Raw genomic sequence first — 13466 nt, forward strand, 5'->3', positions numbered from 1 at the left:
AGAATGGAGACTGTGGCAGTGCACACCCACAACTGAAATGAAAGTGGTCTTTTGGAGCAGTTTAGCTTTACAGCAGCTTAAACCAGTTTGAGACTGTGCCCAGGAACCTCTTTTATACTCTATCCCAAGACAGAATAAACTAATTTTGCCTATTGTTTTTTTTGTTTCCTGTGACTGGGATCAGGGAATTGATTTGCAAGTAAGTTTTGTTAGCTTTCAAATGGATCAGTTCCCTGACTTGTTTGTGTTCAGTCGACAAATACTACTAGTACAACAGAACTAATCCTGACAAAAGAGAGGAAGCAGGAATGCCTAACAAAGCCTAAGAGTAATGGCAAATATAACCCTTGCAGGGCAATATTGCCTTATGCCAGATTAGGGTGACAATTTTACCAAAACTTAACAAACCACGAAAGCTGTGTAGTCTGCTCTGAAAAAAAGGCTGCCACAGCTCCACAGCTAGTTCAGGTACCACTAGCAAAAGCCACTCCTTTGAATTTCTGTACAGGACTACACACATAACTCATGAGCAACTTATCTATTCTCTAAGAAGCCTGAGGTGGAAATGCATATTTTTTCTGCAGATGGGCAATAAAAATACTAATTATCATAGTGCCAAGAACAATATTTTGGTAGGCTAGAATAGAAACTTACTTGATGTGTCCCCTTTACATCTTAAATAATCTGTCAGTTTGGTATCATTCTAACCTCAATGGACTACGTGACATTCTGAGTCCAAGTATATTGTTTTTTGATGGATGTGACAGGATGAATTTGCTCTGTTGCACTATGTCCCAATGGCTGTATTTTCCACGCTAAAAGGAGTGCACTGACCTGGTAGTCCAACATGAGGAGTAATGTGCACCGCACGCTGACATCACCGGGTCTTTTCACCTGGAAGCCATCTGTCTCCTGGGTTGTGGGAGTTCTGTGCCACTGCCAAAGGAAAAAACAAGTAAGACGGTCAGTCTTTTTTTCACTGATGTCCACACAGGTGTATCTTGCACAGTAGGCCATGCAAGAATAAGACAAGTACAAGCCTTCTGAAGATCCTGCAATTAAAAAAAAAACAAACAACACAACACCCCCCAACACCCCCCCCCCAATCATTTCTTGCTCTGCCCTTACAATTCAGCTTTAGTGCACAATCTGTTCTGCTGTTAGCATGCTTTACTTGTTAGGAAAAATGCACACAATTTTTTCATCATTTCATACATTCTGTTCTAAGGTGGCACTACTTCACTACCGCATCTATGTTAGACTATATAGATTCTGTTAGGAAAACACTCTTAAAAAGAACGGAATTTTGAAAACTTTGAAAATACCTTAAATGAGATAATGAATGCAAGGTAACTTAAACAAGGTAGACAACAGGTACATAGCTGTTTATCTGTGCTAGTATCAGGTTTGTATGCAAAGGGTGCACGACCTTCTTACCTCCACAAGATGGTTGTCAGGTCCATAAAGATCTTTGTCCAGTTCAATAACCAAACTCTTAAAAAAAGATGAAAACTTTCGTTTCTGTTTGCTGAGCTGCACAATCAGAAGAAACAGAAATGTTTAAGGCTGCATATATTAGCTTGTGTTCTATGCTTCATTCTCAGGCTTTCTCTTTCTCTTGAACATTAATTCCCATATAGACCACAAGTGTGATCAATCTAATTGAGTTTTCCCTCTGACAAATGCAGGGTAAGATGCAAAAATCTCAACAGTGGTGGAACAGTGCACACTTAAGGGAAGATTTCCCTGACTCTCTTAATGTTGTTGGAAAGGACTGGCTTGTAAGGTGAACATGGCACCCGTGAGAGCGGGTCCAGAGGAGGCCATGAAATTGATCCGAGGGCTGAAACACCTCTCCCATGAGGACAGGCTGAGAGAGTTGGGGTTGTTCAGGCTGGAGAAGAGAAGGGTCTGGGAAGACTTTATGGCAGCCTTTAAGTACTTAAAGGGGGCTTAAAAGAAAGATGGGGGCAGACTTTTTACCAAAGCCTGACAGGACAAGGGCAACGCTTTTAAACTGAAAGAGGGTAGGTTTAGATTAGGTATAAGGAAGACTTTTATGATGAGGGTGGTGAGGCAGTGGAACAGGTTGTCCAGAGAAGCTGTGGATGCCCCATCCCTGGAAGTGTTCAAGGCCAGGTTGGACGGGGCTTTGAGCAACCTGGTCTAGTGGAAGGTGTCCCTGCCCATGGCAGAGGGGTTGGACTGGATGATCTTTGAAGGTCCCTTCCAACCCAAACCATTCCATGATTCTAAGGCCACTGTATACCTTTTATTTTAATAGCTTCGGGTTTTTGATGAATGCTGATTTCTTGGCCTGATTTATAAGATGACAGTAAATTTTACAGATTAATCATACACTAAGTAAAAGTACTTCCTTTTACATTTTGCCTTTCCATTTAATTATCAGTATTCACTGTTTACTACACAGCTCATACTGTCTAAATTAAAAACTGAGAGATCTATAATCACATAATCTGACTTTCCACAGAATACAGTCCACAGGATTTCAATGAATGTCTTCTATTTAATACAGATAATCTTTTAGAAACACATCCTCCTTCGATTTAAAATTTGCCAGTAATTGAGAAGCTATTTTGTTCCAATAAAGAATCTCCTTCTTCTTTAAAATATCTGCTCTAATTTCTAAGCTGAATTTGCCTAACTTCAACTTCCAGATGTTGTGCTTTGTCACCCCTTTATCTTCCAGCAAGACTATAATTCTGATTCACGTACAGTTATTTCCAGACAAACAGACGTGCCTTGAAAGCCTTGCCCTCTCCATACATGCATGTTCTCTATCTGTTTATCCTATCAAATACTTAGCTTGTGAAGTCTATTCAAATAGGTGACACCTGTGTTAGGAAAGTCCAGCCTTCCCCGAGGAATGTTAAATCCATCACTGAGGTTTCTGAGGACTTCAGAATGACAAAACTTTTCTTCCATCTTGCTCTGACCATCCATACATCCTCTTGCCCTCCCTAGGAACATAAACCACTCGCTTGTCCTTGTTATCCTACTCTTCACAACATGCAATGCCTGCTGTAGGTCTGACTCATCACACCTCTCGTGACCTGAAGCCTGCCATATCTTTTAAGGGAATCATCTCGGCCCTATTCTCTCCACCTCCTCCTACCTGTCCTGTCCTTAAGTCTGCTCCATTTCCTGCTGCCCTCCCCACCGCTCCCCAACATTCCCATTATGGCATTATCCCTCACTCCGGCTGGACATGGCACCTTCCCAGCAGCAACAAGCCAATGCTGCCATTCAGAGATGTCTTGTCTGAGTTGATGTCCCCAGTAAAAGTCCACCACCCCACAGGACAATCTCTAGATCCTTGCCAGCCCCAGTGAAGCACAGGTAAGTCATACGTCATCCAGGAGTTTCCCCTCCACTCGCAGCTCCCATGAAGCAATGCTGCCATCAGAGTCATCAGCGTCAGATTTTGCAGGATTAAATGTGTTGGAGATGTAAAGTCTCAGTTTCCGCTTTTGCTGTTATACAAATAGAGAAAAGAAAAATACACATCCGGTTTAAGTCCAAGACCTGAGGAAGCCACAGGAAAGGTGGTAAGTTACACATTTAGTAGAGAATCTGCATGTTCAGTACCGTTGCACCAGGTTATACTAGAATTTAAGATTTTAAGAAAATACACTGAAGAGCTGATCCGAAACTTCCTTTCAAAAACTACTGGCCATACAAACATGCTAAGATCCACTGTAAGTGGAGAAAGACAGGAGGTTGCAGGGCCAAGGCCATGAGGCTATACATCCTGTACTTTCGGATTAGATATTTGAGAAATCATTGTAAGAAAAGCACGATATGATGCCCTTCCTGTCTAGATCCTAGCTAGATTGCTAAGACTCAGTTGCAAACCTCTTGCTACATGAGTGTCTTTCACAGTTGCATCAGTTCTGATTTGTAAATGGCATTCACAAATACAGCTAATGCTGCAAATTACATGCTGGGCCCATGCTCTGCCCATCTTCATTCTACCGTCATGCAGAGCCTGTTAATAGTCCTCCTATAGACACACACTCAAATACACACACACCCTCCTGCTGCCTAACCTTCCTTCTTTAACTGCCTTTCACCCTAATAAACATGTTGCAGCTCCAACTTGCTGTGAGACCTGAGTGGAGGAAGGCACTGTGCTTCATCCCTAACCCAAGTGCTCAAGTCTGTAAGAGATACAATCACGCCCATCTGTTGTCATTTTTACAGGCTTTCTAACATTTCCCAATCACTGTACTGGCTTATGGCTATGTTATTGCTCAGAGCCCTTCTCTCCCGTGCACCATGTGGAAAACCTGGCCATTAACTATGATGCATGGATTCCAGAAAATATATTGCCAAAAATTTCTTTGGGACTCTAATCTCAAATATCTGTTTATAATATAATGACTAAAAGGCTACAGTTGTCCAGTTAATGCAGTCAAAACAACCTTCATTCAACATAAGAAAGGAGTAGTCTTATAAAGCTTTCATACTCAGACATACACACATATAGGAGAGAAGAAAGTTGTATACATCAGGTCAGGAAACTAAAAATCTGATATGGCATAGAGGAATGTGGGAGGCAGAGATAGATGTGCGGCTAAAGAGGAAGAAGAAACTGACTACACTTTGCCAAATCTAGAGAAAACAGTGACATAAAAGTTTGATGGAAATGGAGTGTCAATAGTATGCACTGACGGGTAAGAGGATTTTCAAAAGTGCCAAGAGTCCAGAAAATAACAGGTTGACACAGATAAGAACAGGCAGATAGGTAGAAAAATATTCCTAGAAATCTTTATTCTTTCTCCATCCTTTCCTACAGGATTTCTGTTGCTAAAGTGCTCTTTCATTATATAAGATGGGTTTTTTTAAGGCCCCAGAATCTCTATTTGTTGTGGAGGATTTGTGAAGGATTTCACATTTCTAAATTCACAACTCCTCAAATTAAGTTGCACATTTTGTGCACTGTTCCTAAATTTTATCCCCACCTGGATTATTTGCAAAACTGTATCTATATACATAAGCAGCTTTTTTTTTAATAGTTCTTCCTAGATACTCCACCGACATTTCAGGTTTATATCACTGATTCCATTTCCTCTTCTTTTGATTTCCAAAGACATTATCTCCATTCTCCCTTTTACCCTGGAAACTCCTCTCCTCATACCTCCCCATATCCAGATAGGAACTGTGTCTGTTTCCTTCGAAGTCCGACATTTTCATCACTAAGATCATCCTCTGCAATAACATCCCTATTCAAATCTGAGTATTTTAGATGTCTTCCTTTCTCCTAGCTTTCAGGCTCTAGCTGCCTTGTACAGTCCACCTAAACCCAAGTTAGTAACAATGCCTAACTCCACTGTGAAATACAAAATACCTCTCCTTGATATTTTCCACTGTTTCCCTTTGCTAACCCCTTATCATTTTTCTTTCAAGTCAAGCACAAGCCAGATGCAGCTTACATTTCAGAACTGGTCTCTTGCTGTGTTCGCTATACTTTCCCTGCTCTGCCAAAGTCAGAGTCTGCGTATCATTTGTTTGTTTGTCCCACATCTCTCTCTTCAATTTACAGTGTTTTTTTCTACACAATGAATTATCTTTCTCAGATTTAATCCTTTCCTCACTGTAATCCCTATAAATCAGCCCACTTCTTCCACATTGTCATCAGAAAGGAACTTAGAATAATTATGAATAAAAATCCTAAGTAATGGCTATCTCTAAAGTTACCTTTTGTCCTACTTTCTACATATCTTCATTTTAGATCGAAAACCATTTAGCCTTTGACTCCCAACATGTTGCAGACACTACTGACAACCTGTAAGTACTATAGAATGCTGAGCCTTTAGTCTCTGCTAAGAAAAGACATTCTATCCAACATGCAAAATGTGTAACTTGCACCCTGGGGGCTGTCTTCAGATTTTGGCCCAAGAGGTACTGCAAATTTGCAGCACTGTTAAGGCAGTGATTGTCTCCCAAATGCAACCACTGAAAGATCCTTGCTTCTGACTCATCAGGAAATCAGTCAAATAGCACAACTGCACAGCTGCAAGAGGATCCCAACACCAAATGGGCTTTAAATCTAACAAAAATCTTTATTAGAACACAAAGCAGAATAAGGGAACATAAAGAAAGAAAACTCACATTTGCCTGGTAAAAAGGAATTAAAAAAAAAAGGTTTTGTAAACCAAATTTTCTCTGCTCACATGTCCTTGAAAATGGTTCATTTCTTCAGGCTTGCTCTTATTCCAGCAATTGTGTGATTTCCGGAGTTGCAGAAAACTCTGTAGGGTCATTTCTGGGGAGACACAGAGAATCCTCTCTTTTTATTCCTTAAGATCCATCTGTGTTTGTGCTATTGCCTTCTTTCAGGAGACTCCAAATTTCTGCTTTTTCTTCCGGCTTCTTACTGAATGAGGCAGTCCCTCATCCTTTCTGCCTCACTGACTGGCCTACCCTGCACTCCAGCTGGCACAATCTTCCCCTCCCTCTGAGGGCTCTACCAGGCCAAGTGCACCTTAGGACATGGCAAACATTAGCCTTCCTTTCTACAGCTGAGCCACCACCCTTAAAATGAACCTGCACAGCCAACTGCAATCAGGTGTCAGCCATCACAATTGTCATAACCAGTATCTCTAGACCTGACCTGCAAAGTGCAGCCAGATCTGCCAAAGATGTTCTGGCAAGCAGTCTAAAAAAATTGTGGAAAAGACATTTGGCCATGAACATTGCTTGAACAGCCAAACCTGTCCTTCTCTGTACAGCACTGTGCTGACCCAGAAACATTTAAGCCTCCACAACCACTTTTCTGAAGCTGCTGCCAACATGTCCACCTCCCGTTTGTTCCCTTATGAGTTGCTGCTCCATTTTTTCCTTCTTTCTGCCCTTCCCAGAATTCCCACTACCACCTCCTCCTTACACATGTCTAGTGTTGCCAGCACCACTGGCTCCTCATAAAAGCTACCTGGGAACAGCTCTGCTCAAGACATTCTGGGAGGCTGACTATCTACCAGTTCCAGAAACTAGACAACAGCATTTGAACTTGCCCTGCGTACGCTTATCACCAACTGTGGTAATACATACTTTGAGCAGTGGCATTAAAGAAAATACACTTAGAAATCTCCAGCAAAACATCAGAACCATAGCTCTACAAATGAACGTTTTCTTTGGACCAGCAGGGTCCTTCTCCTCTACCATGACTTTTCTCCTGTCAGCTGTGAGACACTACCATCTCACCTGATGAAGAAGATCCTGGCAGAGATCCAAGATTATAGTCTGAATCCCTCCTGAAGGAATCTACCCAGTGAGTAACAACTTCAGCACTCACAGCTATACTGCTAGCATAAGGAGGTCCAGTCTTGGAAGATGGCAGCTCAGAGATGATATAGATAGTCAAAACTGAGCTCAAGAAAGAAGGAACACCAAAATGGTGCTGGCTGGGGTTTTATAGCCACTATACAGACCATAAAGCCTCCTTGGCTAAAGACACACACCCAAAATCACTGCACTCAGTTCACTTATCAGTACTCCTGGGTTCCACAATAATGCCAAGTTCATATCCAGAAAGCTCTGAAAGTGAGGTATTCTTCCGTCTCCAGCTGAGCAACTCCATCTCACCCAGACGGGAAATGATACATCAGTTACCTACAACTTGGTTACTCTGCAGCTTAAATACAGCAGCGCAACATACTTGGGCAAGAAGCCGCTGCCCTTCAACAAATTCTACAAATTTCTTAGCGATGCACGTTATAGCACAGATCTAAAATCTATTCTCCTCTCTGTGTGGTGGCTTCTCAGAGAACGGAAAAGCAACCAACCAAAACCTGAGGCCTTGTTTTTTACTGGTAGGATTCTCAGAAGCTTGGGGCAAAAACTGAAGAGAAAACTTACAGCTCTAGGGCAAGAAGAAAGCATCACATTTCACCTCTTCAGACACACTGAAAGTTTGCCACCCAGAAAGACAAAGCCCAACAGGGGGGAATATCACAGAGACTTGATCAACGTTGTGAATCAAATAACCTCTTGCTGAAGTTAAAGTTTTCTTCAGTGAACTCTCAGGCAGGACACAGTACCTCCAGGTCACTTCCAGGGAAGTTGTGCTTGGGATTTCAAACAAATTAACTAAGTTATCAGCAGATAGACTATTGCTGACTGAATCAAGGAAATCTGGCTGCTGATCCTATGAATAGTATTAAGAGCTCTCTATGCACGTCTTAAGGATGGATTTCTATGTACCTCAACAAAGCATAAAAACCTCATGCATAAAGCACAGTAAAGATTAAAATCTGTGTTTCTGTCTTCGTATGGTCTCACAAAAACTTTTTAGGAAGGAAAAAGAACCATCAAAGATAAAAGTATCATGGAGACTAGAAATCAGGAGACAAAAAGAACAATGACCACCAATAACAAGTGTTCAAGTCTGACCATTATAAAAGAATCGAATGAAACAGAGACTGTTCATATAAGAACTGGAATATAGAGGTATTGCTCACCCAGAGTAGCAGCAGACAGATATGTCAAAATTTGTAGAAGAATCAAAATTAGTTGGGTAACTCATGACAACAAAAGATGGATGAGAACTTAAAAATGGCCAATCCAAAGCAGGAAAATCAGTGACTTGGTAGAATATGCAAGTGTCATGAGTACTAAAAGGAACTATCCAATATTTACTGAGTTCAAAATTGCACCAACACATGAAAAACACCTGTAGACAGTTCTATAAAAACTTCAACAACAACAACAAAAAAACTCAAAAAAAAGTCAAACAAATGTTATAGAGGAATAAAATGGAGACTAGTATGCACAATAGTCTATAAAATCAGTTATAGCAGCTTACTTAGCAGTTGTATACCATACTCTCTCAGGAAGAGAATCAGGAGGTGTATACTGATGGGTGATAAGAATAGCTAGGTGCACTGAAAAATTCTTTCTCTACAGTGATTGGGAGGGCTGAATTTTTTACCTAAGAAAAGAGAACATTAAAGAACCTGGAAGACGTATTTAAAATATGGGCTGATCTAAAGAAGATTAGGTGTTTGCATTTTCCTTATCTCACAATGCAAAAAGCATAACACATAAAATTATGCCACAAGACCATAAATTCAAACCTGATCAATGGAAGTATGTCATGTATACTATACAGAGCATAATGAAGCATAGTTAACCCATAGAACTCATTGTCACAGAACACAGATTTAGAACTTGCAGGTTTATAAGCAAGAAGAGACTTTATTGTCCAGTTCAATTTCCTGTGCAACACAGGCTCTAATCATTCATCAAATAGGGCAGCTCTTTTTAAAGGACATCCAGTGTTGACTTAAAGATTTGACAGAATGAAAAATCTATTACATCTCTGATATCTTGTTCTAGTGGTCATAAATATGCATATTAATCAGCCTCAATTGGTCTATTTTTGAACTGCCAGTTGTTGGACCAAAGCCAAAAGCTCTTTAAACAAAACAAACAAACAAACAAAACAAACAAACAAACAAAAAAACAGGGAGTGACTATATTATGTACAGATCCCAGGAATATCCAGTCATATCAATATATGAGAATTTAAAAAGATGTCAGACCTTTCTGTGTCTTAATATAAACTGATCTCTAATTACTGGAATTTAGGTGGAACTGTCACCTACAGTTGGAAGGGTTTCTGGCACCTTCCTATGAAGTATTTAGCATTGGAACACATTACCCAGAGAGGTTGTAGAGTGTCCCACCTTGGAGATGTTCAAAAGCCATCTGGACATGGTCCTGGGCAACCAGCTGTAAGTGGCCCTGCTTGAGCAGGGGGGTTGGACAAGATGACCTCCAGAGGTCCCTTCCAACTTCAACCAACCTGTGATCCTGTTACTGGTCACTATTAGTAAGGACACTGATTCACACCAGCCTCATAATTCCTGTTGCTACTGCATGTGGGAGAAGGAGGGTGATTATGCAAGACTTAACCATGTTCTTATCAAATACTTAAGCTAGTTTGTGATGGGTTGAAAATGCACATGTACTTTGCCTGTTTGTGTCGGGCCTGATTAACTTTTTGCCCAGTGGCATGATTCGGTCCTAACTAGTTAAAAGCAGTGTAGCATGGTAAGGCTGCGGGCACAGTCTCTTGACAGTGAGTAACTATCCAGACAACAAGCCAACCAGTAATGCAGTAACACTTCTTGGTGTGGTCCCGTTGGCAACTCAGTCCTCTCAATAATAACATGTGTAAGAACCCCCAGATCAGTCTATAGAAGACAACCTGGGAACTCCTAGGCCCAAGTTCAGGGGTATCCAAAAGGAGGTGGACTCACCTAAAGCCCACTGACTCTGAGGTGACCCTCAAAGATTGGGTGACTGCAGATCAACGTACATGTTAAGGCTAAGGACAGTAAGACAACCACAAGCCATGACCCAACTCACCCAATGTATAACCGCATACTAATCAGACAATATACCTGTTGCTGGACTGACCTCCTCACACTAGCGAAACTGTAAGCTATTTGGCTTTTTTTTATTTTGTAAATGTTATGGTTGACGATTAAAGATGAGAAAATTCCTAATAAAATTCCCTCAATAAATTGTTTTGTTTAAATTGAAATTACCATAAATTCTGTTCTGCCTTCAGCATATTTCTACTTTAAATGACTTGTGCAGACATTTCCCCTGAAGAGCTTTAGAGTATCTTATCAAAACCACTGTAGTGCTTGATGGAGTACACCAATGGGCCCTAGGGTCACTGAGCTGTCAGCAACAGTAAGCCCAGGTCACAGGTCTGTATCATGTAATGCTTTTCAGAACCCATGAAGATACAATTTCAAAAACGAAATCTCTGTTTCTGCTCCTTGATTTGGAGCAATTTTGCTTCTCTGACAATTACGACCTCTTTCTAATTTCAAGCCTAACATTTACTCAGTCACCTTTTCCCCATTTGTTCTTGTGCCAGCATTGTCCTTCAGCCTAAATGTTGATACTTTTCTTCCCCTCTACCAAAAAGACAGCCACTCCCAGTTCCTCCCCAATTTTTTTTGTGTTCACATATAAAAGCCGAGTGACACGCACAAGGTGAATCTTCCTTTCCCTAGATTGTTGCAGAAGCTCTTTTTTCACATAATTGTTCTAGTTTGAACTGTTCATTTGGTGTATCGATGACACTGTATTCCAGCTTTAACAATCAGATGAGATGCCACTAGGGTCTTCTGCAGCAACACTAGACCTTTTCTGTTGTTACAGGGAATTCTAGTTAACTGACCTATCATAATTTTTTTTTCTCTCAGTCACATCATATTAAGATTGTTATTATCAAAATAATAAACCTCACTTTTAATGATGTTTCAAATCAGTTGGCAACTATTTTATAGCAGAAATTCCTCCAATTAATCCCAGTCAGCACCAAGACCAACATGACAACCACAGAAAAGGAAGTACACTGCCCATGTGCCGCAGACCTCAAAGTGCAGAGGGGAATCTACAACAGCTAAAAAGTGATAGAGCTGCCACTGCTCTCAATTACCTTGAATTTTCTTTAGTAATCCCCACCTCTTTCTCCATAATATCCCCTGAAGAATGAATAAAATGCTTTGCTCAAGTTGGGATAAATGATACCTACTGCATTTGTTGACTGAAGTGAGTGCAGGTTTGATTCTAAGAGCTCAATGACAGTAGGGTTCAGAGTATGACACAAAAATCTCCACAAATTATTTATTCTTCTGCCCCTAAGAATATCCCTTGGATGCTTGAGGTTTAGAACTCATTACACGGAAAAGATGAGAGTCTCTTAGAACAACAGAACTGCAGAGCTCCTGTATGAGGTGCTGCAGACACAAGGCATACTGAGCAAAAAAACCCAAAAACAGTCTTGCCTGAGAGGGCAGAGAACCAGGCAGAAACCTTAGGATTTCAGAAAAAATGCAAAATCCCTTCTGCTGACAATCTGATAGCAATTCCTCAGTCATCTTAAAACCTGAAAGTGGGGAACCTGGGAGTAGATCATTTAGTTTGAGGAACCACAACCACACACAGGTCTGGTAAACTCCACGTCCCACACCAGTTCACTGTGAAAGAGTGACAGTCCCTGGATAACAGTTTCTGGTTTGGGTGAGACCAAACTATTGTTCGTGGTGCCAGGGCTTGGAGTAGGAGCCTTGCTTGTGGGATGGGTCACTAGATGCCCTTCTTTCAGCCAGGTGACCCCTGATTCAAGACTTGGGATGAAAATCATCTCAGTCTTAAAATTACGTTTATGTCCACAACTGACTAGTTATCTCAGGCTTAGTTAATCAAAAGAAACAGGCACTTTTTAGGGTATGATTTATCTATATTCTTTTAAATATCTACTTCTGTATGAGAAGAACTGTGCCCTAAACTCCATTGCCTACACTAACTAAACTGTTCAACTATAAAGGGAGCCCAGAGTAACGAACTTACATATAAATAAATACAACATAGATGTCTATACTTAGCCAAATAAATCCCACTCCCAAAGTCCACCATGGCCCTAGCTGTCCAGATTTTCAGTAATGCATTCTTCTTTAATGACATCTACTCATCTGAAGTTGAGCCATACAGTTTCTGTTTCCTTCAGGCCATGGAACTTGCTATTTCTGTACCTCTAGCCACACTGCAGTCAAACAAACCTGCCTGCCTGACTCCCCACTAAAAAGTCCTTCCTGGAATTCTGAGTGTGTGAGTGGGTGGGTCTTCCATAAAGTCAGTGCAAGGACTCCTGCAATGAGTGGCATGCAGCAAATGCTGCTCTGCGGGCAAGGAATTCTGAGACTCTTGTGATAGATGTAGTCCAAAAACATAGGACTGACAGGAGAGGAGAGAACACACTAGTACGCAATAGGCAGAAAAAAGGGAAGGCAGGATCTAGACTGGAAAAGCTGGCAGCTGAGAGGGGCTGCTGACAGTGGTAAAGTGAGCTGGCAGGTGGTGAAGGCCGTTTCCCTCCCTTCAACCAACCTCACGACCCCAAGGCCTCCTTGCTTTCTGAGCAATCCCGCAGCTGTCATCTGTTTCAACAGTGCAACTGTTCACAGAAGATCCAAGTAGGACCAATAGGCCCAGTATATTTTATGCACTGTCCTCAATCAAAAGCATTTGAAACATCCCCCCCTAAAATTTCTCCAGAATAATAGTCTTCAGACAGAAAAAAACAGCCTCAGCAACACTAGACCATAAACTTGTGGTTCCCAAAGACTGCTTCTAGCTACAACTCAATTGCTGTGAACAATGAGATAACTGCAATTACAACTGAAAATTCTGAGGAGTCCTGCATATTCCCTACATATTATCACATACCTCAGACAAATTTAAATTTTTCCCAGGATTACAATCCCAGTTTGGGAACCACTGTTTTAAGGCAAATATTTCAAAATTACAAGAGCTTTGATAAGAGATGGAAATGCAGAGGTAATTTTTACTGCTGTTACCAATGCTCCAACTATAGTATAATGAAAATACTTGACATCAGAATAACCCAATAGGCTTAG

General features: G+C 41.0%; 1 protein-coding gene across 9 annotated transcripts in view; it reads right to left on the reverse strand.

Moving 5' to 3' along the window:
- SMARCD3 (SWI/SNF related BAF chromatin remodeling complex subunit D3) overlaps window positions 1-13466 on the reverse strand; it is a 117796-nt gene that overhangs the window by 23285 nt on the left and 81045 nt on the right. For all 9 annotated transcript variants that reach the window (XM_075042351.1, XM_075042368.1, XM_075042359.1 and 6 more), the window contains 3 exons: window positions 3372-3494; window positions 1438-1533; window positions 835-936 (listed from right to left, as the gene is read on the reverse strand). In XM_075042351.1, the coding sequence (XP_074898452.1) occupies window positions 835-936; window positions 1438-1533; window positions 3372-3494 (321 nt within the window). The remainder of the gene's footprint in view (window positions 1-834; window positions 937-1437; window positions 1534-3371; window positions 3495-13466) is intronic.

The sequence above is a fragment of the Buteo buteo genome, chromosome 2 (genome assembly GCF_964188355.1).
Source record: "Buteo buteo chromosome 2, bButBut1.hap1.1, whole genome shotgun sequence".
Taxonomy (NCBI): domain Eukaryota; kingdom Metazoa; phylum Chordata; class Aves; order Accipitriformes; family Accipitridae; genus Buteo; species Buteo buteo.